Raw genomic sequence first — 27,540 nt, 5'->3', positions numbered from 1 at the left:
AAATTATGATGTTTGTCAGAAAGATCTGGGTTTATATTTTTCCTACCAAAGGTGATTTTGCAGCATTTTGGCTCTTGCAAAAACAAGAAATAAGAATATAATTCACTGTAGTGGGAGTTGACAGTAAAAGTCAAGTTACTTGGCTGTGACCAGCCATTTACCTAATAGATTAAGAGGAATGTGATATAATATGCATTTTTTTTATTCATTGAGATTCAGGTGAAATATATAATCTGATTTGACTGTATCATATCAAAAGCAGTCTACTCTTTCCTTAATTTCAATTTTAATAATGGAATTCATACATTTTTTTTTTAATACAACTGATATTCATACTTACATTTTAAATAAATAATTATTGTTCACAGGTCCAGTATGTCCAGGAGATATATCACCCATTCTGCCACCACAGAGTGGAGAGCAACAACCAGAAGATATAACTATAATTTTCCTAGATTGTTTAATGGAATTTATGGTGTCACAGGTAATATTTTATTGTTGCATGCAAACATTGATGATCATGTCTTTCAGAAAATGCAATGGATTACACCTTAATGACTGTCAAAAAATATAACTGCTTTGAATCACAGTTGGAATTAATATGCACTTTATTTTCATTTAGTATCATATTAGAGGCTTAATGGATTGTATACAGCACTCAGAAAGGATTAAAACAGAATTTAATACTTCCTATATATTTCATCTCAGTAAATGAGGCATCTTCAGGGATTACAAAAAAACTAATGTAACATCAAAAACAAATAACACACAATACTAAGCCCAACAATGTGGGTTACACTAAAGTCCTATTTAGGTGGAGCACCCTCTAAGGGCAGTTGTAGGTGGCCTGGAATGTAAAGCGGGACCTCTAGTGATAAGCGTTTCCCAAATCTTAGGAAGCTTAATGCAACTATATTTGTTGAGATTTGGTTGATTCCTGAGAGCTGCTGCTGATTCTAAGAATAGTCTCTCTTTTTTGAATTTGCTGTGGTGGAGCATGGTGGTTTTTTCCCATGAGATCCTGTGGGTTGTATCTAAGACATGGTCAGCCAAGCCTGACTGACATAGTTGTGTTTGCGGATGTATGACTTATGTTCCTCCAGATGGATAGTGGCTGATCTGCCTGTCTGTCCAAAGTATGCCAGTTTACATGAACAGGGTACTTTATAGACTCCAGGTACTGAGAGAAGAGGGAGCTGATCTTTTGTAGAGCGGATAAGGGAAGCAAGTTTGCAGTGGGGCTTAAATGCTGTGTGTAGGTTGTACTTTTTTAAAATCTTGGCTATTTTTTCGGATGTGCCACGGATGTAGGGTATGGTGATGGCATTTCTAAACTCTATCTGAAGAGAAGACCGAGGAGAGGAGGAGGACCTGATTATTTTTTTAATACTGCGATCACTGTAGCCATTGGAGAGGAAAGTGTTGTTGTGTATGTGGTCAAGCTCAGTTGTAAGGGCAGTTCCACTGGAACAAAGATTGTGGGCTCTCTTGATAAGAGTTTTAATAATGCATATTGTTGAGCAGGGTGGTGACGGGAGAGTTTGTGAATGTATCTGCTTGTGTGTGTGGGTTTTCTATATACAGTGAAGGAAAGTGTACCATTGGGAAGATGTGTAACTAAGGTGTCTAGGAAGGGTAAACAATTGTTCTTTTCCTTTTCCATTATAAACTGGATTCTTGGATGTAGGCTATTGAGGTGACTGAGGAAAGAGTCGAATGTGTCTGGGCCATGAGGCCAAATAGAGAACACATCGTCTACATATCTTAGCCAGATAGAAGGTTTGAGAGGGGGGTTGAGTCTATGGCTTGTTTTTCAAATTCTTTCATATAAAAATTGGCAAGAGGGGGAGAGGAGGGAACATAACAAGAAATTTAACAACGTGGTTAAAGCCAAACCGCAACCACAAATTCAACCACTCCAGACAGTAAGTAGTGAACTTATCATCCAAAAGCCTCAGTGATGATGCCATCAGTGCCCTGAGCCTTGGCCACAATTTCGCGATCGCTCCTAAAGAAGTGCCAGTGCTTGATGTGACGTACAATGTTGAACGCGGTATTTGTCGCTTAGCGCTGGAGTTAGCAAATAACATCAGACTTGACGTCGCCAACATCCTCACCCAGTCTCCGCCTCCAAAAATTAATTTATCGTCCACCCAATGCACTGCTCTCATGAAATTACAAAAAGAAAAAAAAAAGTATTGTCATCACCAGAGCAGATGAGGGTAATGCCACTGTCGTTCTTAATACCATGGAATACAATCGGGAAATGGGGATTATCCTCCGAGATCGCTCTACCTACACCCTGCTAGAAAAACACAAGTTTTTCGACCCTACAAAAACACAAGTTAAAAAATTAAAAAATTTACTTTAAAAAGTGTCTTCCTGGTCCCCGGAAATCGCAAAAAAGCTCAAACCTTTCCATTCCCGTCCCCCCGAATATACAGTTTACCAAAAATCCATAAACCTAATTCCCCACTAAGACCTATAGTAGATGCCACTAACGCACCTTGCTACAAGCTGTCAAAACAGCTTGCCATCTCTCTGACCCCCCCGAACTGGACTTTCCACATCCAATATAAAACGCTCTACCCATTTTAAAACCCTCGTAGAAAATCTAACCTTAAATAACACAGACATGTTAGTAAGCTTTGACCTCTCCTCATTGTTTACCAATATTCCCTTAATTGATATGTTAACACTCTTAAAAAACGTTTTTCCTTCTGACATCTTAGATCTCTTTTCCTTTGCCATCAATTCTGGTTAATTTTCTTGGAAGAACAAAATCTACAAGCAGATAGAGTGAACTGCCATGGTTCTCCCCCCTCTTGCCAATTTTTATATGGAAGAATTTGAAAAACGAGCCATAAACTCAGCCCCTCTCAAACCTTCTATCTGGCTAAGATATGTAGACGATGTGTTCTCTATTTGGCCTCATGGCCCAGACACATTCGACTCTTTCCTCAGTCACCTCAATAGCCTACATCCAAGAATCCAGTTCACAATGGAAAAGGAAAAGAACAATTGTTTACCGTTCCTAGACACCTTAGTTACACGCCTTCCCAATGGTACACTTTCCTTCACTGTTTCAAACTTTCCAAACACACAGGCAGATACATTCACAAACTCTCCCACCACCACCCGCTCAACAATATGGCATTATTAAAACTCTTACCAAGAGAGCTCACAATCTTTGTTCCAGTGGAACCGACCTTACAACTGAGCTTGACCACATACACAACACTTTCCTCTCCAATGGCTACAGTGATTGCAGTATTAAAAAATAATCAGGTCCTCCCCCTCTCCTCGGTCTTCTCTTCAGAAAGAGTTTAGAAATGCCATCACCATACCCTACATCCGTGGCACATCCGAAAAAATAGCCAAGATTTTAAAAAACAGTACAACCTACACACAGCATTTAAGCCTCACTGCAAACTTGCTTCCCTTATCCACTCTACAAAAGATCAGCTCCCTCCTCTCTCAGTACCTAGAGTCTATAAAGTAGCCTGTTCATGTAAACCTGCGTACTTTGGACAGACAGGCAGATCAGCCACTATCCACCTGGAGGGACATAAGTCATACATCTGCAAATACAACTATGGTCAGTCAGGCTTGGCTGACCATGTCTTGGATACAACCTACAGGATCTCATGGAAAAAAACCACCATGCTCCACCACAGCAAATTCAAAAAAGAGAGACTATTCTTAGAATCAGCAGCAGCTCTCAGGAATCAACCAAATCTCAACAAATATAGTTGCATTAAGCTTCCTGAGATTTGGGAAATGCTTATCACCAGAGGTCCCACTTTACATTCCAGGCCACCTACAACTGCCCTTAGAGGGTGCTCCACCTAAATAGGACTTTAGTGTTACCCACATAGTTGGGCTTAGTATTGTGTGTTATTTGTTTTTGATGTTTTTGATTACAAAAAACGTTAGTTTTTTGTAATCCCTGAAGATGTCTCATTTACTGAGATGAAATATATAGGAGGTATTAAATTCTGTTTTAATCCTTTCTGAGTGTTGTATACAATCCATTAAGCCTCCAATATGATGTCCTCACAGCATTTAAGCCTCTAGACATGGTTTCATTTAGTAATTTGTTAATTATTCCAAAATCAGGAATGGTTTAATTGTAGATTCTCTTTTAGTTGATTTGAGCAATGCCTTTGGGTTGGAAAAACCTGAGTTCAAATCTTATTCTAGGATATTCTTTTAAGGTTAAATGATGGTCAGCATTCATTGTGAAGAACTTGTGGAGACAAAAACACACTTTGGAGTAATTACTTATAATTATGAAAATAACACGACATTTCAACCTCTGTTTCGTGATCATCATGAGGAAAACACATATGCACAGGACACAAGCTACATGACACTACACAAAAGTAAGATAGATCTTCTTTCCCTTTTCATCCATCCCTTAGGATGGGTTAGAGTCTCTTAATGAGGGGGGGGGGTATGATGAAAATGTAGCTGCTCATTGCTCTTCTGCTGCAAGTGTTTTATTTCTAACCCAGCTCTCAAATCTATAAGTTAAAATTGTTTTAAGCATTATTTTGTATATAGTTAGTTTAGTTTACTAATTTCTCTCTTATTCCATATAAATTTATTTAGTTCACTTCCTTCCATATCAGCTTTGCTAATTCTGCTCTCTATCTATTTCCAAACTTAATTTTCTATCTTCACTAAAAATTGTACCTAAATAGCTGCAGTCTTTTACTTTTCTATAGGTTCTCCATTCAGAATGCAGTTGATGTTTTTAACATTGCTTCCTATTTTTGTTGTCTTTGTCTTTTTAGTGCTAATTTTCATACCAAATTTATTACAGCAGTTATTCAATTTAGTCAGGTAATCCTACCTGTCCTGGTTTTATTTAGGAGTATAACCTAACATCATCTACATAAAGTAAAGAGCTGAGATTAACATTTCTCATTTTGATATCAGTATGATATCACTTTCCTTACTAATGTTATCCATATAGATGATGAATAATAGTGGAGATAATGTGCATCCTTCTCGCACTCTTGATTTAACATCAAACCACCTTCCTGTAATTCCTTTAATTGTTATTTACAACTCAGATGTAGACTAAATGCTGCTTGATATAATGTCCCATTTAAGCCTTATAACTGGAGCATTTTGAACAGCTGTACTCTTGAAACCTTGTCATGTGAATTATTAATATCTATAAAACTTAAATGCAAATACTTGTTATATTTCCATTAGTATCCACTATTTTAAAGTGAAAAGCTGATCCTGACAACCTCTATTTGATATGAATCCAGATTGTTTTTCTCCAAGCTTCCCTTCCAAAGTTTTTCTTAGCTGTTTCTCAAGTATGTTCATAGAAATCTTACTAGGAACACTCAGTATCAAAATTCCTCTGTAATTCTCTCATTCAGTGTTATTTCTTTTTTTTATAAATGGGTACTATGATAGCTCTACTCCATTCAACTGGAATTCAACCCTCTTACCAGGCCTTCTGAATTATGCAATGCAGGCAGGCACTGTAAAACATTTGTACCTCCATATTTGAGCATTTCTGGTCAAATATCACTATTCCAGCTGCCTTTTCGCATTTCAGGGTGACGTTTTCTACTTCTGGTATTGACATATATTCCTGATTCCTTTTCTGTTGAATGTTTTCTACAAGCATACTGTCACTTTGTTTCATTTAGCAACCTTTCAAAGTAATTACTCCAGACATCTAGAATACTTTTGTCATCAGTTTTTATATCACTTTTATCATCTCTGATTCCTTTTACATTACTCTTTCCTCAATTTCTAAACTTTTTCAATAGCTTCCAAAATATTTTTTTACTTTTCTGATATATATACCCTCCATTTCAAATTGAAACATTTTGGCTCTCTACTTAAAAATTTGACAGTTTTATTTAAGGAAAGCAAAATTTTCTCTTTTTATCAAAGATTCTAAAAGTCTTCATTTTGGCAATGCAAAATAAACAGAAATAGGAGATATTAAAGAACATTGTTTGGTAGCCAAATATACATATATATAGATACTTGGAGAGTTTTGAATTCAGAAGAGAGCTTATGAAAATGTAATCCTTGGCATTGGAGTTACCTTAGCTTCATCCAGCTATTCACTGGACATCATCAGATGCCGTGTGGTCACTCAGATGCTTGGTGATGTGCCACACCAGTCCATGCCATGTGGTTCTGTTGTATATATTCTTCTGGAGGCTTCAACTCTGAAGATCATTCATTCAAGACATACCATCCATCCATCCATATGATTGATGGTCTACCCCTTCCTCTTTTTCCAGGAACTTTACCTTCTGTTACTGTTTTGAGAAGTCCTCCTTCCATCCTTTCAATGTGCTCAAAGTATTTCAACTGCCTCCTGTCAATATTCTTGTGGAGCTTTAAAGTTCTTCTGATTCTTTCTAGCACCCATTGTTCACCTTTCAGTATATGATATCCTCAACAGCCTTTTGTAACACTAAAGCAGATGCCCTTTTCCTATCAGACTTTCCAAGTCTCACATCCATAAGTTGCTGTTGGAAAAGCAGCTACATTTAAAATCCTCAACTTTGTTTCTGTGGAAATAGATCCATCCCTCCAGATTTTAGACAGGTCTCTGACTGTTAAATTATAGATGCCAAGAAATTATATTCTTGGTTTAATTCTACAAGTGTAAGCAAAATGTTTGCAAGTGAAGTATCTTTATAATTGTGTTACTTGTATATGGATGCGAATGACTTCACATCACTTGCCTTAGTATCCCATAATTCAAAGCAAACACCCTTTTCAGATGTGTATAATGCTAAGCATTATGGGATGAGTCACTACCCAGAACAGTTTCGACCTTTATTGAGGTCTCATCCTTGAGAACCAGACCCAGATACAAAGGTTGAATTAATGCAGAATTCATATTGTATCACATAGAAGTAGTCAAAAGGTGTTGCACCTTATCTTCAAAATACAGGTGGAAAACACTAAAAAACTTTGAACATCTCTGACTGTTGTTTTATTCATTCCTAATCTTCTGACATCTTCTCAACAACAATTCTTCACATTAATAATGGATCCCAGGTACTCCAACTTGCTGACTTCCTCAGTTCTTTCTCCATTAAGGTACATTTGTTTCTCAGGAGCTTCCCTGTGTAAACGTAATGTCTGTTGGCTCCTTTGTAATATTATGCTATTATTTACTTTATGTTCTCTTTACTCCATTGTTACGCTTTTACTCTTTACCTTAGATTACTACAGGTTATCTAATTTCTAATACCTTGAGAGCCTTTCTATATTATACTATCATACTATAATAACAATACTATCATACAGAAATCTATGTTCTCATCTCAATACTAATATGTTCATGCAATATATATTTCAACTAACAAGTTTCATCATCATCATCATACGTATCAAGGATTTAGGCCTAGTATGGCCTGTTCCGGCCTTAGAAGTCATCGTTGAATCGTTTAAGAGGATGTCCTGGTTTTCTTTTTCCTAATGGCTTGTACTTTAAGGCTTGATTTGGTAATCTTTCTGTTTTCATTCTTTGAACGTGTTCCATCCATCTATGTTTATATTTTTTAATTTTTTCTATTACTGGTTCTTGGTTTAATTCTTTCATAATATCTTCTTTTCTTTTGTGATCAAATAGGGTATACTTTGCAGTTTTTCTCATAAACTTCATTTCTGCTGTTGTTAATCTTTGTTTGTCTTTTTATTTTATTGTCCAGATTTCGCTTCCATACATTAAGACCGGTAGGGCTAATGTATTATATACTTTTAGCCTGGTTTGTTTTTGAACTAGGTTTGGTTTAAATATAGAGTTAATTACTCCTGTTATTTTTAAATATTTTGCAATTTTTATGTTTATATCTTTTTCATTTTCATAAGTGATCATACATCCTAGATAGTTAAATGAATTCACCTGTTCTAAGATCTTGTTATCTAATACTATTTTAGTTCTTGCTGGATCTTGTCCTTTAAAGGCCATAGTTTTTGATTTTTCCGTTGATATTATCATACCATAATCTTTGGATATCTCATTTAGATTTAAAATAGCTTTCTGTAAGTTATCTTCAGAATTTATAATTATTATTTGGTCGTCTGCAAAGAGGAGAGTGTTTAAGTTAACTGTAGGTGAAAGTTTAATTCCTTGATGTAAATTTTTACTCCATTTTATTATTATTTCATTTAAGTAGATATTAAAAAGAGTTGCTGAGAGGGGATATCCCTGTCGGACCCCTTGGTTTATCTCTCTTGTATATGATAGCTCATGATTTAATCTTATTTGTATTTGATTATTTTCATATATACTTGTGATAGCTTTTAGGATATTATTTGGTATTTGTCTTTCTTTTAATATGTTAAATAATGTTTCTTTTAACTTTGTCAAATGCTTTTTCAAAGTCAATAAATGCAATATGTGTTTCTAAATTATATTCTCTTCTTTTCTCTATCATTAATTTTAGGCAGAAGGCTCGGTCTATACATGATCTTCCTTTTCTAAATCCATTTTGTACCTCTAGAATAAATTTTTCGGAATATTTCATTAGTTTGTTATTTAAGATTCTGCTGTATATTTTGTAACATGAATTTAGTATACTGATACCTCTATAGTTTTTAGGGTCATCTCTATTACCTTTCTTAAAGATATGAATCACAATTGCTCTTTTCCATTCTATTGGGGGGATACCAGTTGAGTAAATTTTATTTAAAAATAATAAGAGTCTTCCTTTGAATCTTGTTCCTGCGTATTTATATAGTTCTGAACCTAGCTTATCTTCTCCAGGTGATTTTCCATTTCTTGTTTCTTTCAGGCTGATTTCTAATTCTTCTTCAGTTATTTCCTTTTCATTTTCGTTAATTGTTTGCCAGTTGTCTTTTTTAAAATATTTGTCTGTCCACAGTTCTGTGTAGTAATTTAGAAATTCTTCTAATTTCAATTCAGTGTTTAATTTTATGTTTTCTTTGGTATCTGCATTTAGGTGTTTCAAAATCTTATATACATTGGTTCTTATTTTATATAGATCACGTTCTAAATTAGAAACAAATTTATTCCTTGATTCTCTGTCTTTTTCTGACTTCTCTTTTAGCTATGGCTCTTATTCTTTTATATTCTATTTCATCTTCTAATCTTTTTCTGCTTAACCATTTGTGATAGGCTTCTTTTTGCTTTTTGATTATTTCTTTGATTGTATCATCCCAGATCTTCAGTTTTTTTCTTTTATTGAATTTTTTGGTCTTTCCTAAGCTTTCATTTGCTGCTGCATTTAGTATCGTTTTTATATTAAGCCATTCTATTTCTATTTCTTCATTTTGTTTTATTTTATTTAGATACTGGTTAATTCTTTGTTCATATAGCCATTGTACATTTGTGTCATTCAATAGTCTAGTTTTATAAACAAATGTTTCAATTTTTGTTCTTGTTACTTGTAGCCATTTAGGTGGTAATCTTAATTTTATTTTAACAAGAAAGTGGTCACTGCTTATTTTATATCCTTTGTGAACTCTAACATCTAGTGAAAATTTTGATGTCTTTTCATTTAATATGAAGTAATCTAATATTGATTTCCATCCTCTTGCTGCCCAAGTATATTTATGCATGTCTTTATGTTTATAGAAGGAATTCATTATTTTTAGGTTATTATAAACTACAAAGTCAATCAATTTTTTACCATTTCTGTTTAGAGTGTGTTCTCCATGTATTCCTATATTATTATTAATTTTCGTGTTTCCAATTCTTGCATTTAAGTCTCCTGCTAAAATTATGTAATCATTTTTATTTATTTTATTATATATGTTTTATAGCTGATTATAAAAATCAATATTATCCTGTTCTCTTCCTTCTTCTGGGGAAGAGAAGTCGGAACTAGATAAGTGAAACTAACAAGTTTCACTTATCTAAATTATACAAATTAATCCTCAGCTTCTTAGTTCAGAACATACAATCACAATTGAACTTTGTTATTGTCCCATGGACTATCAGTCTATCTTCTGTAATGTTAAACAAACACACAAAATTTTACTCACAGTTCTTCTCTGACACATATATCTTAACTGGCTCTTTTATCTCTTTACTGGTTCCACTGACTGCTTTTTCCGTCCTGGGCCCCAACATTCGTGCGGGCTTCTTTCCTTTAGCGGCATCACATTGTGGAGGACTCCTGGGTCTCGAAGCATATTATACCGATGCTTTCTAGGTCAGTCGACGGCTTTCGACGTCCGATGCACATGGCAGACTATCTTACTGGCAAGGCATGCTGGTCCGACTTCTCTTCCCCTTCAATGCCTCACGGCACCCACTGCTTCCCTCCGGACTTCTAACCGTCGTCCACGATTCTGGATCAAGACTCTATGAGAGGAGACTGCCTCCTTTGATTTGCCCCCCAATGATTTCTTATACTTCTCCTACAGCCCATGGATTAAGGGTTGAGAACCCCTAATATTTCCATGCAAAAGGGGATGTGACCTTCAAAGTTGTCGATTACTTCTGTTTCCCACAGAACACACAAAAACAATCTTATTTACTAACTGCTGGGCCTCCTTAGATATTCGCCGCCTTTTGTTGCACTGTCCTTGAGACTTGCATTTTGTTAAACTAGAACATAATTGAAAGCACTTTACATTGTACAAACAAAGTTTCTAAGCTATTTCTCTTAAATCAGAACCACATCAAATGCTGGGCCGCCTTCTAAGGCATTGCCCTTGAAATATACAGTTTAACATTCATACAGTTTCAGCATATATTTGCATCGTTTTTCAATCACAAAATTATTACAACTACAGTGGCAACATATACCTTATATACAAAACTCGTATTGTATATAAGCTATATACAAAAATTTGCAATCACAGTGTTAAATTACAATATCCTTATACAATTTTCGTGACCTGTAAAAGTCGAAGCAAAGTTAAGGAAAAAATTCTACTGCATCAAATTTTACACCTGTCTGTATTTTCTTTGAAAACCATAATCTTTGTCTTGCTAAGATTGAGCTGAAGTCCCCTATTCTTACTGATCTCATTAACTTATCAAGGATTTATCTTAGTTCTTCCTTGTCATTACAAAGGAGTACTGCATCATTAGCATACCTCAGATTACTGATCAGTTTCCCACCTATCCTAATTCCTGTTTCATGCTCATCTAGTGCTACATGCATGATGTCCTCAGCATATCTTCTAAACAAGTGAGGAGAAAGTCAACATTCTTGCCTAAGTCCCTTTCCAACCTGAAGCCAATCAGTTAATTTAACACCTGTTCTTACTGTGGCTTCTTGCTCCCTGGACAAGTTGGCTATCAACCTGATAGTGTGTTGAGGAAAACCCATTCTTTTCATTACTTCCCACAGTTTCACATGCTGAACACAGTCAAATGCTTTAGAGTAGTCTAAGAAACACATTATCAGGGGGGAAGACAGAGACTAATTTCTTTATATTTTTCTATGACCTGTGTAAGACAAAAGGTTTGATATCTGGTTCTGTTACCTTTCCTAAAACCTGCTTGCTTCTCAGGCATCTCTGCCTCAACTTTGGCTTCAGTCCTGTTTAAAATAATCTTTAATAAAATCTTGCTTGCATGAGAGATTAAACTAATAGTCCTTGCAATACTTCATATCTCCCTTGTTAATTTAACACCTGTTCTTACTGTGGCTTCTTGCTCCCTGGACAAGTTGGCTATCAACCTGATAGCGTGTTCATCTCATCTCATCCGATTGGTAACGGGTTGAGTCCACCAAGGAGAAAGGTTGGTTCTCCACTTATCGCGATCTTTAGCCATCTCAATCATGACTCCATAGCTGGGTATATGTGAATGTTCTTTCAGTAACTTTATCCAACTTCTTGGTTTACCTCTAGGTCTTTTTCTTCCGATATATCCATTCAGATCTAAATATGGGAGTCTATGAGGGACCATTCTCTGAATATGACCAAACCATCTCAGTTGACGCTTAATGATTGTGTCTATTATATTATGTGGGAAGTCTAAATCTGTTCTGACTTGATCATTAGTCTTGTTTTGCATCCAGTGGGTGTTATTAATATTTCTGAGGCATTTCATTTCAAATGCTTGAAGTTTCTTGATTGATTGTTGAGTTAATCTCCAGGCTTCTGAAGCATAAGTAGCCGTTGGGATAATAATTGTTTTATATAATTTTAATTTTAGACTCGTTGGGATTTTTTTTATTTTTCCATATTTTGTTTAGTTTATTCATGTTGGTCCAACCTAGGCTTAGCCTGTGTTTTACTGTTTCCATATTGTTAAGGTTACTAGATATAAGACTGCCAAGATAAACATATTTATTAACTTGTTCCAGCAGGTGATTTTCAAGATTTATAGCAATATTTTCTTCTTCTCTACCTATCTTCATTATTTTTGTTTTATGAAGATTTAGTTTCATACCATAAGTTTTACAAGAGTCATTTAAAATATTAATAGCTTTTTCTAGCTGTGTTTTAGAATCTGCTAAAATAATGATATCATCTGTGTATTTTATGTGATTAATGTTGGTACCATTGATTTTTACACTTGGTTCATCGGCAATGGTTTTACAGACTTCTATGAAGAGGATAAAGAGTTGAGGTGAGAGATGGCATCCCTGCATTACACCTTTCTCGACTCCGAAATTCTCGGTTTTAATGTTGTTTGTTTTAACAAAAGCTTTGGTGTCTCCATAATAATTTGTAATAAATGTTAAAATATCAGAATCCATATTTACGTTTTTCAGGATAGTAATCAATTTGTTTCTATTAACTGAATCAAAGGCTTGCTTAAAATCTATAAAACAACAGTATATGGGCAGGTTGTATTTTCAATATTTTCTGCTATATTATTAATGGTGAAGATATGGTCTATAGTGGATCTATGTGGCCTGAATCCTGCTTGGTTTTCCTCTATGATTTTTTCTGTAAGCACCTGTGTTCTCTTTTGTATAATTCGAATGAATAGTTTATAACTATGACTTAAGAGTGTTATGGGTCTGTAATTTTCACATATTCTTTTGTCTCCTTTTTTCTGAATTGGTATAATAATTCCTGTTTTCCAGTCAGTTGGAATTACTCCAGTATAAAGAATTTGATTAAATAAATTCATTAAGAAATTAATGGCTTCCTTGCCACCATATTTCCATAGTTCTATAGATATTTCATCTTTACCCATAGCTTTTGAAAGTTTCATTTGGTTTATTGCATTTATAATTTCTGCTGGAGTTATGGGTGGTGCCTTTATATCATCTTTTCTGTTATACTTTCCTCCCCCTGTTCTTTTTGAAATAATGTTTGATAGTAGTCCTTCCAAATTATTTTAATATTTTGTATTGATCCAGTTTCTAGATTGTTTTTATCTTTCATTGTTAATGGTTTATCTTTATAGATCTTAGTTAATTCTTTGATAATTTTGTGTACCGTTTTATTATCATTTCTTTTATTAGCTTCTTTGCACAGTTTTGCTTTTTCCTCCAACCAGTTATTTTTGGCAGATATGCACATTTTATCAATTTTGTTTTTAAGATTCTTATAATGTTGTTTATTTTCTTCTGTATTTTTTATATTTAATATATGCTTTGCTGTTCTTTTTTCTTCTAAAGTATTTAGAATTTCAGGGGTTATCCATTCATGATTTGGTCTTGATGTTGTACCAAATATGTTTCTTGCAGTACTTGTAACAATGTTTTTACCTTGATTCCATGTATTTTCTATATTGTCATAGGATAATCTTCTAAACTCATTTCCTATTAGTGTCTGATAATTATCTTGCATAGATTTCTCTTTCAGTTTTGACAGGTCCACCTTGTTGATAGGAGCTCGTGATTTACGATACTTGAATTTTAGTTTAATTTTTGCTGATAGCAGTTCATGGTCAGTGTCGAAGTCTGGAGTTTTTAAAGTTCTAACATTTTGCACTGATGATTTCCAACTGCGTTTGATTAGAATGTAATCAATACAGTTCTTTGTTGTACCATCTGGTGAGGTCCATGTGTATTTGTGGGAAGGTCTATGGAAAAAAAGGGTGTTACAGATAAATAGATTATTTGCTTTACAAAATTCTAAAATTCTTTCACTTCTTTCATTTCTGTTATCAACTCCGAACCTGCCCATAACATCCTCCATGCCTGGGGTGAACTTCCCAATTTTGGCATTAAAATCTCTTATCACTATTAAGATAGTGTGTTAGGAGACTAAATTCTTTATTTAAATATAAAGAGCCAATAGGCTTCATTTCGGCGAAGTTGCAAGTTGCCTGAGTTTGTACTATGTACTTGGACTATGTGCATTAGCTCATGCTAGTAGTCGCCGATACTTTTATAGTTTACTATACTATATTCAGTATGAAACTCTCTGATTCTAATCTTTGAGTTTCTTATTCGGTTTTAAAACAATGTGGGATTTAATATCCCCTTAATTTAAATAAATTATTTATATTTTTCTATGACCTGTGTAAGGCAAAAGGTCTGATATCTGGTACCGTTACCTTTTCTAAAACCTGCTTGCTTCTCAGGCATCTCTGCCTCAACAACTTTGGCTTCAGTCCTGTTTAAAATAATCTTTAATAAAATCTTGCTTGCATGAGAGATTAAACTAATAGTTCTTGCAATACTTCATATCTACCTTGTTATGTAGCAACATGAAAACAGACTTCTTCCAGTCTCTAGGCCATAATCTTGTCTCCCATATAGTCTGTCCTTAACAAAAACACTGCTGCAGTGATGATAATAATTTATCTGAGGATATGCTGACAAAATAGCTCAGTTGAAAGAAATTATTAGGAAATCCACCAGGGAATTGGAAAACGTTTGTTTAAACTTCGACAGGATAAGAAAAAGGATGAGAACAAGAACAGGCAGGAAAATACTAAACTTGGTAATCAAAATATTAATAACCACAAGGTAAGTCAGTTAATATCTAAGAAAAAAGAAGTATGGTGATTCAATTTTAAAATTTGCGCTTGCCGAGGGAGTCGCCACTTCTAGTTTCCTGGGAGAAAAAATTACAAATGTGACAAATGTAATTGAAAACCAAAAAAGAAATGTAAAAGAAATGGTAGTGCTGGTGGGTACTAATAATTTAAGTGGTGACAAACATAGTATGAGAGAAGATATGAAAGGTCTGTTGGATGAAGCGAGAAAGAAATGTGAGAGAGTAAAAATTGTACGATTACTACCTAGATATGATAGTACTGAGTTAAGGAGGGCGATGATAGCAAATGATTTCAGGTGCAGGCTGTGTAGAAGATATGGATGCGAGTTTTTAGACGTGTGGGGTGTGTTTGATGGCAGAAAAGATTTGTATAAGAATGATGGCCTGCACTTGAATTCATTTGGCATCAGAAGCCTGGAGAAATTATTCTTGGTATGAGACTTAATGCAGAAAGTCAGGGAAACTAGAACATCAAGGGAGGAATGGGAAAAATGTGTGTGAAAGTTCAGCTATGGTATACAAGCGTGATAAAGATATAAATGCCTTTGAACATGGTTATGTATGTGGTGTAGGAGTGGAAAAATATGCTTTGGGTTCGGACCTTTTAAATATGTCTGGGGAGGGAAAAGAGAAAATTCCAGAACAAGACCAAATACATTGCATATCTAATTATTAGAATAGGCTAGGTCGTAATTTATTATGTCTATACACAAATGCCAGGAGCATTAGCAACGAAGGGTTTGAGTTTGTTGGTTTATTGAATAAGATGTGGCCTAAGATTGCTGGCATTAGTGAAACCTTGCTGTCAGAATTGGAGATGGTAAGTGGGATCGAGTGTAACGGATATACTATTTTTAGGAATGACAGACGAGATTGAAGAGGAGGAGGAGTGCTACTAATGATATCAGATGACTTAAGTCCAGTTAGGGTAGAAATACAAGAAAACAATGATGGTAACAATGTCCCATGTAGCGATGAGTTTGAGTCTATTTGGTGTGAAGTGGATGTTAGCAGAATGAAATATATGGTGAGGTGTTGCTATAGACCTGGCAGCTCAGTTGCAGGGGACAAAGAAATGCATCGCCAATTTAGCCTTATGGGTACCAAGCAAATGATCATTATGGGTGACTTTAATTTTCCAAACATTGATTGGGTAGAAGAGAAATCTCATGAGCAGAAAGAACAGGAATTTATTGAACTGTTGTGGGATAACTTTCTCAAGCAGCAAACATTGATTGGGTAGAAGAGAAATCTCATGATCAGAAAGAACACGAATTTATTGAACTGTTGCGGGATAACTTTCTCAAGCAGCATGTGAAAGAAGGAACTTGAGATTAAAGAGTGTTGGATTTGCTCATAGCATCAAAAGGGATCTCTGTCAAGAATATAGCTATTTTACCACCAATTGGTGATAGTGATCATGCTGTTCTTTCTTGGGAAGTATCTACTTGTATTGAAATTCCGATTAAATCAGGCTACATGCTGAATTACAAAGCTGGAAATTATGATCAACTTAGAAGAATATTATCTTTGGTCCCATGGTATCAGTTACTGAATGGAAAAAATGTCAGCAATGCATGGGAATCTTTGAAAAAGTGCTTGAATAAGGCGGTATCTGGATGTATCCCTAGTGTTTGAAGAGCAAATAGGTTGGGTGTGAAATGGATATGCAGCCTTATTAAGCTAGAAATCCATAAGAAGAAGATGATGATGTGGAATGAGTATCGTGAGAATAAGAGTGAGAGGAGTTATGAAATATATAACACTCATGCCAGAAAAGTAACAAGTATTGTGAGAAAAGCTAAAACGGAGTATGAAAAGAAATTGGCCATGCAAGCTAAAGGCAATCCAAAAGAATTTTATCGTTATGCTGCAAGCAAAAGAAAGAATGAATGTGGAAGAATAACTTTATTGAATGCAGATAGTACACAAGTGTCGGAAGCTAAGGAGATTGTTCAGTTAATGAGTGCTCACTTTGCTAAGATATATCAACCAGGGTAAGTAGTATGGTGCACAGTGCTATTGCTATGTTGGATGAAGAGTTAGAGGTTCATGAAAATGAGGTCGAAGAGCTTTTGCATAACCTGGATAAGAATTTGTCAATAGGAACAGATGGAATATCTGCCCGTTTGTTTAAGGAATGTTCAGCTGAATTGACTAGGCCTTTCACACATTTGTATACCACAGGAATGGAAGGAATGCAATTTAGTTCCATTACACAAGGGTGGTGCAAAAAGTGATGTGTCTAACTATCGACCTATTAGTATTTCTGGTGTGGTAGTGCAGATTTTAGAGAAGTTAGTAAGAACTCGCATACAGAAATGGGTAGACAATCATTCTATACTCTGCAGGGAACAGCATGGGTTTACTAAAGGAAGGTCATGTTTTAGCAATTTGCTCATATTTTATAACAATGTTACGGCCAAGTTGGATAAAGGAAATGGATACACTATGATAATGTTGGATTTTTCTAAGGCATTTGATAGGATACCAGACGATAGGCTGTTGCGTAAACTGGAGAATATGGGATTGGAATATAATCTATTGACTTGGATCAGGGGATGGTTAACAGACAGATATCAAAAAGTGGTATACAGCAGGTGTGAATCTACCAGATTTAAGTGGTGTATCTCAGGGTTCAGTCCTTGGGCCATTATTGTTCAATCTATACATTAATGACTTCAAGCAGGGTCTATCATCAGATTTGCAATTGTTTGCTGATGATGCGAAGATAGGTAGGGTAATCAGGAATGCTACTGATATTCAGCAATTACAAAATGATTTGAATAGACTGGAAATCTGGGCAAATGAAAATGGCTCTCAGTTTAATGTTAGTAAGTGTAAAGTTATGCACTTTGGCGTAATTAGAGATCCAGCAGCATATTATATTAGTGGGGTTATGCTACAAGAAACTGAAGGGGCAAGGGATCTTGGTGTATTGGTGGATAAGAATTTAAAGTTCATAGGTCACATAGCAAAAGTTGCAAATACAACTCAGAGGATAATTTCTATGCTGAAGCGAACCTTGACATGTAAGGATAAGGAAGTAATATTGCCTCTTTATAAGGCTTTGATAAGACCATACTTGGATTACTGTGTGCAGATTTGGTCTCCCGGGTTTCAAGGGGATAAAGAAGCTGTGGAAAGGATGGAAAGAAGAGTTACAAAGATTATATCTGGATTATGGGATTTAGATTATGAGGGCAGATTGTGAGTATGTGGATTACAGACTCTGGTTAACAGGAGAAAGAGAGGTGATATGATAGAGGTCTATAAACGTTTGAATGGGTGTTATAGCATTTCAAATGATGAAATTTTTCGTTATATGGAAGGCAGAGAGAGAACACGGGGGCATCTGTGGAAGTTAAGGTTGTTCTCAGTCAAGAAAGGGGTAAGAGCTAGGTTTTTCTCTCAGAGAGCAGTGAGTATGTGGAATAATTTGCCCTTAGGGGTAGTGAGTGTATCTAGTGTAAATGAATTTAAGGGAAGGTATGATAGTTGGGTTGGGTAATTTAGAGCCTCCCTTGATGAGTCCTTGACTCCCTGGAGGTCTCAGATAATAATAATAATAATATCCTTGTAATCAATCTGCCTTAGCTTGCACAACTTAAAAACTTTCAAGTTTCTTAAATTGCATGAAATATGATATGGGTCACTCTGTTTATTTTACAATGCTGAAATGAATACATTTATTCCCTTCGTTGATAATTACTGACATTCACGCTGGGTAGTGTCTGCAGATGAGTAAACTGCTGGCATTAACTAGCTTTAGCATATATATGCTGCTTCTGTGCTAGGCAGATGCATTTTCACAAAACTTATATGGCATGTTGCAATTTTTTTGGTAGAATTTGGTAGAGTGGCTGGATAATATCGAATAACTCAAAATGTAATTGAAACTGATTTCAAGTTTATATATATATATTCTCATATTGATCTTTTTGCTTTATATAAATTGTGTGCTTTCTGTATCCAGTGCCTGCATTATAAACAGCTATTATATGTATTTTGAAAGAGAATGTTAGGACAAATGTGTTTAGTTAGCTGCAATGTTTAGTATACATGCAATAAATCTGTTTTTGCTTGCATGCTGCATGCAGCATAGAGTCTGTGGGAGGGGAGTCCTTTTCAATTATGAGTGTCCTTCCAGTTGTTTCGAACTATACTAATTGTTGCTAAATATAGTACATAGACTGTAAATGTCTCTGTACTGTATTTAGTGATAAACCAAGCTACTTGTTAGTTAAATATAAAGAGCTAATAAGCTTCATTTCGGCGATATAAACATTATATAAATTAAGGGGATACTAAATCAGACATTGTTTTAAAACCGAATAAGAAACTCAAAAATTGGAATCAGAGAGTTTCATGCCGAATATAGTAAACTATAAAGCATCGGTGACCACTAGTGTGAGCTAATGCAAGTGGCCCTAGTACGTAGTACAATACCGGAGAACTCACAGCAAAATTGGTAAAGTTCTGATCGCTATTCTTAGGTATTTTCCATAATGTAAAAACACATTTCCTTATATTTAACTAACTTAATGGTTGCACCTGTTTGGAAACTCGTATAACAGAGTATATAAGTTCTTTTCGCTATACACTTTGGTATTAATTTGGTCTAGCTACTCACTGATGAAACCTCAAAAAAAGGCTAAAAACCGGTCTGGGTAGTTACCTCCCACCATAATGTAATAACAGCATACATTTTCCTAGGAAATGTTTTTTACATTATGGAAAATACCTAAGAATAGTGATCAGAACTTTACCTACTTTGCTGCGATCCAGTATTGTACTACGTACTAGGGTCACTTGCATTAGCTCACACTAGTGGTCGCCGATACTTTATAGTTTATTATATTTGGCATGAAACTCTCTGATTCCAATCTTTGAGTTTCTTATTCGGTTTTAAAACAATGTGGGATTTAGTATCCCCTTAATTTAAATAAACCAAGCTACTTGTGTTTCTTGCTTCTGCAGTATAGCACTTATTGAGATTGGATTTCACGGTATGGGAATATTTTATTCCAGTCTTCGTAAACAACAGACATAGTAAAAAATTATACATTGCTGAATAAAAATGAATACTTCTATGTATTATAAGAGGTAGTTGATCTACAACAAAATACTAGCATATGTGAGATATCTATTATTGCTGAGACAGAAGTGCTGCTGACAAAGAAAGGAAAAAAGTAACAAATGTAGAATTTGCAAAAGTGTGAATAATTCTGGTAATGATCAGATATTATGGTTTCCTATTACTGTGTAAAATATATACTGTTCCTTGGTACAAAAAAAAAATTCTTAAAAATTTAAGCGAAATATAAATAAAACGGAGAAATAATACACATAACAAGCACAACGAATTTTACAAGCTGTTTGTGCTTCATCAACTCACATGTATTCCTACCACAACTAAATGAATCTCCTGATCAACATTATTAGTTCATTGGATTAGTTTCTTCCTATAGTTATTTACTGAATTACCAAAAATGTAAACAGCAGCTGTTTATCATTAGTTAGTTATTTTTACTTTGCAAAGAAATCCCTTTTCCTCTCTTCGTAAGTTTTTAATTATGCCATCATAAATTCACTTATGCATGTCTGGAATTTATAGAATCACATACTATTTACTCTGCCTGGAATGGATAATTCATTATTAATAATTCGTTTGCTACTAAAGAAAGTATTTTTAGTCACACTTGTTCGTTCCTTTACATTTCCCATTTTCAGATGACTTATTAATGATATGAACCGAGAATGGGAAATGTAAAGGAACAATCAAATGTGATTATAAATATTGTAATATTTGGTTGGTATATTTGAGTAATTCAAATATACCAACAAATGTCAAATCTTTCGAGGACAGACATGGAGTTCAGTACAATGTGAACAACTTCCTAACTGACTTGGTATTTGCAGATGATAGTGCCATATTTGCCGACACATAGATGCAGAGGCTACTGGCATCCTTTACCACATTGCCCATATTGCTCAACCATACAGTCTAGGAATCAATATGGACAAGACCACAGACGGATCACAGATGGCCAAAATGGCATCCACCATTGAAGTCCACAGTAGGATTGGTTTGGCAACAGAAGCTTTTGCCTCACTCAAATAGTGCCTCTGGAAGAGAGCTAGCATCTCCACTAAGACCAAAATTGCCTCTTCCAGACACTAATCATGCCAGTCCTCATGTATGGAGCAGAAACATGGATTCTGCTTGCATCAGACATGAACAAGCTCAAAGTCTTCCAAATGCAACACCTGCAACATATCCTGGGCATCTCACGTCATGGTTGGCACTGTAATGAGACTATTTGGGCAAGGTGTGACAACCAATGTGCTGTTGAAGATCAAATACAAAAATGTAGACTGCAGCGGTTTTACCACATTTGCAGAGTGAACACCAGTTAGCTGACTCACAAACTGCTCTGGCATGAACGACATGCCCACTGGAGAGTTCAGTGAGCAGCACCGAGGAAATCGGGGCTTGGGCATGTGAAGGATGACCTGCAGAACCTGCGGCTGACTGCTGACATGGCCAGAGTTATCTCCACCGATTGCCAAGAATTGAAGCATATTGTGAATGAAATACGGAATCCAGCAGCACCTACAATAGCGTATTGATTGAGAAGTCAACCTGTTCATCAATCCCCAAATTTAATTGTAACAAAATCTATGCAGATTTTGTTACAATTAAAGAAACGCATCACGATATGTAAAATGTCTGCCAAAACTCAACCATGAAATTTCTGTGGGGACGATGTTTTCTCTCACCCGGTTAGATTGCTCGAGTAACTGCTAGACAGCTGCATTTTCCCCTATGCGAATGTATTAAGCACCAGCTGCTGTTCATTTATGAAAAATACCCTTTTCTAAGACAGAATTGCTTTGGCATTGAATGAGGATTCTTGTCATCATTTTAAAGTTTCTGTCTAATCTCCAATGAGAGCCAGCAGTTCGAAACAACTGTCAGGTTAGTGAAACTTTAAAAGAACTAATACGGATTGCATTGACAACACACATCTTTTAAATAGTGCAAGCTAAGGCAACTCCAATGCCAAAGATTGCATTCTCATAAGCTCTCCGATCAGTTTTTGAAACTTTCACAGTTTCCATATATATGTATATTTATTCATTTATTTTCATGTGGTTACATGATTAGGTGAAGTATTATTACACATTTTTTAAATCTGCAATTTGGCTGAAGTGCTAAATATTCGGCTGAAGCATAATTCATAATTAATTAAATTTTATAAACAAATGCTTTGAACAAAAAAAAATATACTCATTAAAATTTTTTATCAATTTTTAATGAGTATTTTAAAGAAGCACTCATTTGTTTATATAATTTAATTCAGTACACTTCGGCCAAATATTTGGTGCTTTCTCCACAATCAGACCAATTATTCAGTATTATGTGATTTGGCCTATCACTAATAGATACCTGTGAAAGTCTTTAGGTGTAAACGAATTTCATCAACCAGGGTGTTCAGCAACCACCATTCCCTCTTATTGGGTGCCTGAAGTGCATACAGGCTAAGTAATGGTGATTTTTTTTTTTAATATTTGGTCTCTATAGCAGAGTTTCCAGATTATCTTTTTAGCTTACCCGTTATGCTAGTGTATTATAGTTTTACAACCTTTCACTGTACGAGGGTTGGGTTTTCAAAACTATTTAGAAGATAAAGACTTATGAATAAGATTATTCAATGGGAGAAATGCCAAGCATTGGGGAATAAGGTTTTGGAAAAGTTTTTGAAACCTGAATAGTCTTAGCAGTAACAGTTACTTAATAATCACTATTATTAAGTAAATATTACTTAATAAGGATAATAATAAAAGTTTACCATATAAATGTATTCCAGAATATTATCCTTAGCAATGTCATAGGTGATGTTTTGATTTGATTTATAAGTATGAGAATGAATTGTTTGAAAAATATTCATTAATGAAATATATAACTGATGTAAATTATTTGTGTTCTAAGGTGAGCAAGATAGAATGGAAAGATAAATGTGATAACAGATTCCAAAAGTGTTTCCATATTCTTTTTGAGAAATTCAAGAAACATTATCTCCCATATATATTTCCAAATATTTGTTGGTCAACCAGTTTGTATAAACCCATTTTAGGTAAGAATTTTATGTACAAAAAAAAATAAATAAAAATAAATAAAATTATAAATAAAAATATATCATTAATAACTGAGATTTATTGAGTTTACTAAAAACATATTTTCTTCTCCCTTTCGGTTATTTTAAGTGGATGGTTTCATTAGTTTTCTTAATGCAGATTAACACAGTGAGTGTGCAGGCCAAACAATCATTATGGGAAATTTAAACTATGAGGACACAGTTAAAGGGGAGGGAAGAAAGGAGGCACCACAAAATGGAAGTGGAATTTATACAGTTACTAAGGGATAATTTCATTAAACAACATATAGAGGTGATAAGGGGGGTTTGAGAGTGTTGGATCTGATAATAGCATTAGAAGATATATTCATGACCAAGGTAGACACTCTGCCTCCAATCGGAGAGAGAGACCATGCAGTCTTGTTCTGAGAAGTTACCAAACATATGAAATTCTTCATCAAGAAAGGCTTTATGTTGATAAAGAGTTCATCATCAAATTCCTGCCGTGCACCCTCAAGGGGTGTACAGGATATGATAGTACTACATGAAAAATTTACATCATTACTAACTTCCTATCTACAATTTTCCTCCAAATCAATCTGTTACTTCTCAAGACTCCAACATTTTCAGATCTTATATTTCTTTCATCTAAGGTACTTTGTACTGTATCAATCCACCTATATCTTGGTCATTGTCCTGCCAACCTGGCAGAGAACACTTGTTTTGCTAATCTTTCCTTGCCCATTCTATTTAAGTGACCATACCACCTCAGATTAGCTCTGCTGATGCATTCCTGGATGCTGACAATGTCAAGTTCTTTCCTGACATCCTCGTTTTTAATATGATATTGCCATGCCATCTTTTCATGCCTCTAATCTTTCTCAGGACTCTCATATCTGCGGTCTCTAGTCTTGGGTCAAGTGTTTTACTTCTGACGCAGCTCTCAGATCCATAAGTTAAAACTGGTTTGAACACTGTCTTGTATACAGCTAATTTAGTGTTCCGATTAATTTCTCTCTTATTCCATATAAATTTATTCAATTGACTTCCTACCATACCAGCTTTGTTGATTCTGTTGTCTATTTCCATATTTAATTTATCATCTTCACTAAAACCCACTATGCTAGTGTATTATAGTTTTACAACCTTTCACTGTAATAGGGTTGGGGTTTTCAAAACTATTTAGAAAGAAACAAGAAACGGAAAATCACCTGGAGAAGATAAGCTAGGTTCAGAACTATATAAATACACAGGAACAAGACTCTTATCGTTTTTAAATAAAATTTACTCAACTGGTATCCTCCCAATAGAATGGAAAAAAAGCAATTGTGATTCCTATCTTTAAGAAAGGTAATAGAGATGACCCTAAAAACTATAGAGGTATCGGTATACTAAATTCCTGTTACAAAATATATAGCAGAATCTTAAATAACAAACTAATGAAATATTCCGAAAACTTTATTCTAGAGGTACAGAATGGATTTAGAAAAGGACGATCATGTATAGACCCAGCCTTTTGCCTAAAATTAATAATAGAGAAAAGAAGAGAATATAATTTAGAAACACATATTGCATTTATTGACTTGAAAAAGCATTTGACAAAGTCAAAAGAAACATATTATTTAACATATTAAAAGAAAGACAAATACCAAATAATATCCTAAAAGCTATCACAAGTATATATGAAAATAATCAAATACAAATAAGATTAAATCATGAGCTATCATATACAAGAGAGATAAACCAAGGGGTCCGACAGGGATGTCCCCTCTCAGCAACTCTTTTCAATATCTACTTAAAACGAAATAATAATAAAATGGAGTAAAAATTTACATCAAGGAATTAAACTTTCACCTACAGTTAACTTAAACACTCTCCTCTTTGCAGACGACCAAATAATAATTACAAATTCTGAAGATAACTTACAGAAAGCTATTTTAAATCTAAACGAGATATCCAAAGATTATGGTATGATAATATCAACGGAAAAATCAAAAACTATAGCCTTTAAAGGACAAGATTCAGCAAGAACTAAAATAGTAATAGATAACAAGATCTTAGAACAGGTGAATTCATTTAACTACCTAGGATGTATGATCACATATGAAAATGAAAAAGATATAAATGTAAAAATTGCAAAATATTTAAAAATAACAGGTGTAATAAACTCTATATTTAAACCAAACCTATTTCAAAAACAAACCAGGCTAAAAGTATACAATACATTAGCCTTACCGGTCTTAATGTATGGAAGCGAAATCTGGACAATAAAACAAAAAGACAAACAAAGATTAACAACAGCAGAAATGAAATTTATGAGAAAAACTGCAAAGTATACCCTATATGATCACGAAGATATTATGAAAGAATTAAACCAAGAACCAGTAATAGAAAAAATTAAAAAATATAAACATAAATGGATGGAACACGTTCAAAGAATGAAAACAGAAAGATTACCAAAACAAGGCTTAAAGTACAAGCCATTAGGAAAAAGAAAACCAGGACGTCCTCTTAAATGATTCAACGATGACTTCTAAGGCCGGAACAGGCCATGCTAGGCCTAAATCCTTGATACATATGATGATGATGATGATGATGATGATCTTCTCTAAAAATCATGCCTAAGCAGCTGAATTGTTTTACTTGTTCTATAGGTTTTCCATTCACAACGCAGTTGACATTTTCAAAGATTCTACCTATTTTCATTGTCTTTGTCTTTTTTTATTGCTGACCTTCATACCATATCTATTACAACAGTTATTCAATTTAATCAGTGACTCTTGTAGACTTGTAGTGGATTTATTTAGAAGTATAACATCGTCTGCATAAAGCAAAGAGCTGACATCAACATATCCAATTTTGATATCATGTTTAATACCACTTTCCTTCATAATGTGATCCATATAGATAATGAATAACAAAGGGGATAATGTACATCCTTGTCTCACACCAGATTTAAACCATCTTCCTGTACTTCCTTTAATTCTAACTTCACTTACAGCTCAAATAAAGACTAAGTATTGCTTGATATGATGCCCCATTGACACCATATAACTAGTGTATTGAATAGCTTCTCTCTTGGCACCTTGTCATATGCCTTTTCCAGATCGGCAAAACTTAAATACAGATCTTTGTTATATTCCCATGACTTTTCAGCTATTTGTCGTAAAGTGAAGATCTGATCCTGACAGCCTCTATTTGGCCTGAATCCAGCTTGTTCTTCACCAAGCTTTTCTTCCACAATCCTTCTCAACCGTTTCTCAAGTATACTTGCATATGTCTTACCAGGAACACTCAGTAGGGAAATACCTCTTAATTCTCACATTCCGTTTTATTTCCCTTTTTATGTATGGGTACTATGAAAGCTCTACTCCAATCATCGGGCATTCATCCCTCTGTCCAGGCTTTTTGAACTATGCAGTGCAGCCACTGTATGACTTTTATACCGCCATACTTCAGCATTTCTGGTCGAATGTCATCTACTCCTGCTTCCTTTCCACATTTCAAGCCTTTGATGGCTTTTTTTTCAAGTATGGATATGTATTCCTGACTGTATGCCTGTTGAGTGTTTTTTACCACTGAGCTATCACTGCTTCTTTCATTTAGCAATTTTTCGAAGTAATTACTCTATACTTCAAGGATATCTTTTTCTCCCGTTTTCATGTCACCTTTATCATCTCTAACTCCTTTTACAGTACTCCTTCCTCCATTTGTAAGCTTCTTCAACAACCTCCAGAATATTTTGCCACCTTCTTGATATTTATTTTCTATATTCTTGCCAAACTACTCCCATGACTTTTGTTTAGCTAGTTTTACACAGGGTTCAGCATTCTTGTATTTTTCTCTGTATTCTCTAAGAGCACAAGCTGACTTATTTGCCAGAAACTTTTGATTTGCTTTCTTCTTTTCCTTCACTGCTTCTTTAACTTCCTGTGTCCACCATGGAGTTCTGAGTTTTCTATCCTTGCAGACAACCTCACCACATGCCTCTCTGGCTGAATCAACCAGTGTTTTCTCCAAGGTTTGGTTGCTGTTCTGAAACTCTTTTATTTTTTCTTCAATAATCTTAGTCTTTGTATTTTAGTCTACAGTTCACATCTGAGAGCTGCTACTTTTATTCGCTTTAAAACTTTCTTACATGTTATTCTTTTCAATATGAAATTCAATTTTATCCTGCTCAAGACTAAATGGTGATCACTTCCAATTTCAAATCCTCTATACACTGGTGTCCTGCACCAGGGTGAAAACATCACTATCAACAATAACATAGTCGATGAGACTTTTCTTATTCCTTGCCTCTTCTCTCCATATGAATTTGTGCTCATTTTTATGTTGGAACATGGTGTTAGTAATAACCAGTCCATGTCCTGAGCAGAAATCCAACAGGTATTTGCCATTATTATTAGCTTTGCTCTTTTCTCCAAATTTTCCCAAAATATTTTTGTATGTCTGACAATCATTTCCTACTCTGCTATTTAGATCCCCAACAAGGACCAAATTTACCTTT

The 27,540-nt window shown here is 34.8% G+C and overlaps 1 protein-coding gene across 6 annotated transcripts in view; it reads left to right on the top strand.

Annotated features, from left to right (window-relative positions):
• The window catches only part of LOC150102202 (ral GTPase-activating protein subunit alpha-1), an 800,562-nt gene that overhangs the window by 115,009 nt on the left and 658,013 nt on the right, over nucleotides 1-27,540 (top strand). For all 6 annotated transcript variants that reach the window (XM_090398990.1, XM_090398987.1, XM_090398991.1 and 3 more), the window contains exons 6-7: nucleotides 369-484; nucleotides 22,889-23,033. In XM_090398990.1, the coding sequence (XP_090255116.1) occupies nucleotides 369-484; nucleotides 22,889-23,033 (261 nt within the window). The remainder of the gene's footprint in view (nucleotides 1-368; nucleotides 485-22,888; nucleotides 23,034-27,540) is intronic.

Source organism: Typopeltis vanoorti, chromosome 10, assembly GCF_054136105.1.
Source record: "Typopeltis vanoorti isolate ZY-2024b chromosome 10, IOZ_Tvanoo_1.0, whole genome shotgun sequence".
Classification (NCBI taxonomy): domain Eukaryota; kingdom Metazoa; phylum Arthropoda; class Arachnida; order Uropygi; family Thelyphonidae; genus Typopeltis; species Typopeltis vanoorti.
Note: the sequence above shows the minus strand (reverse complement) of the source record. Positions and strands in the feature narration are given on the sequence as shown.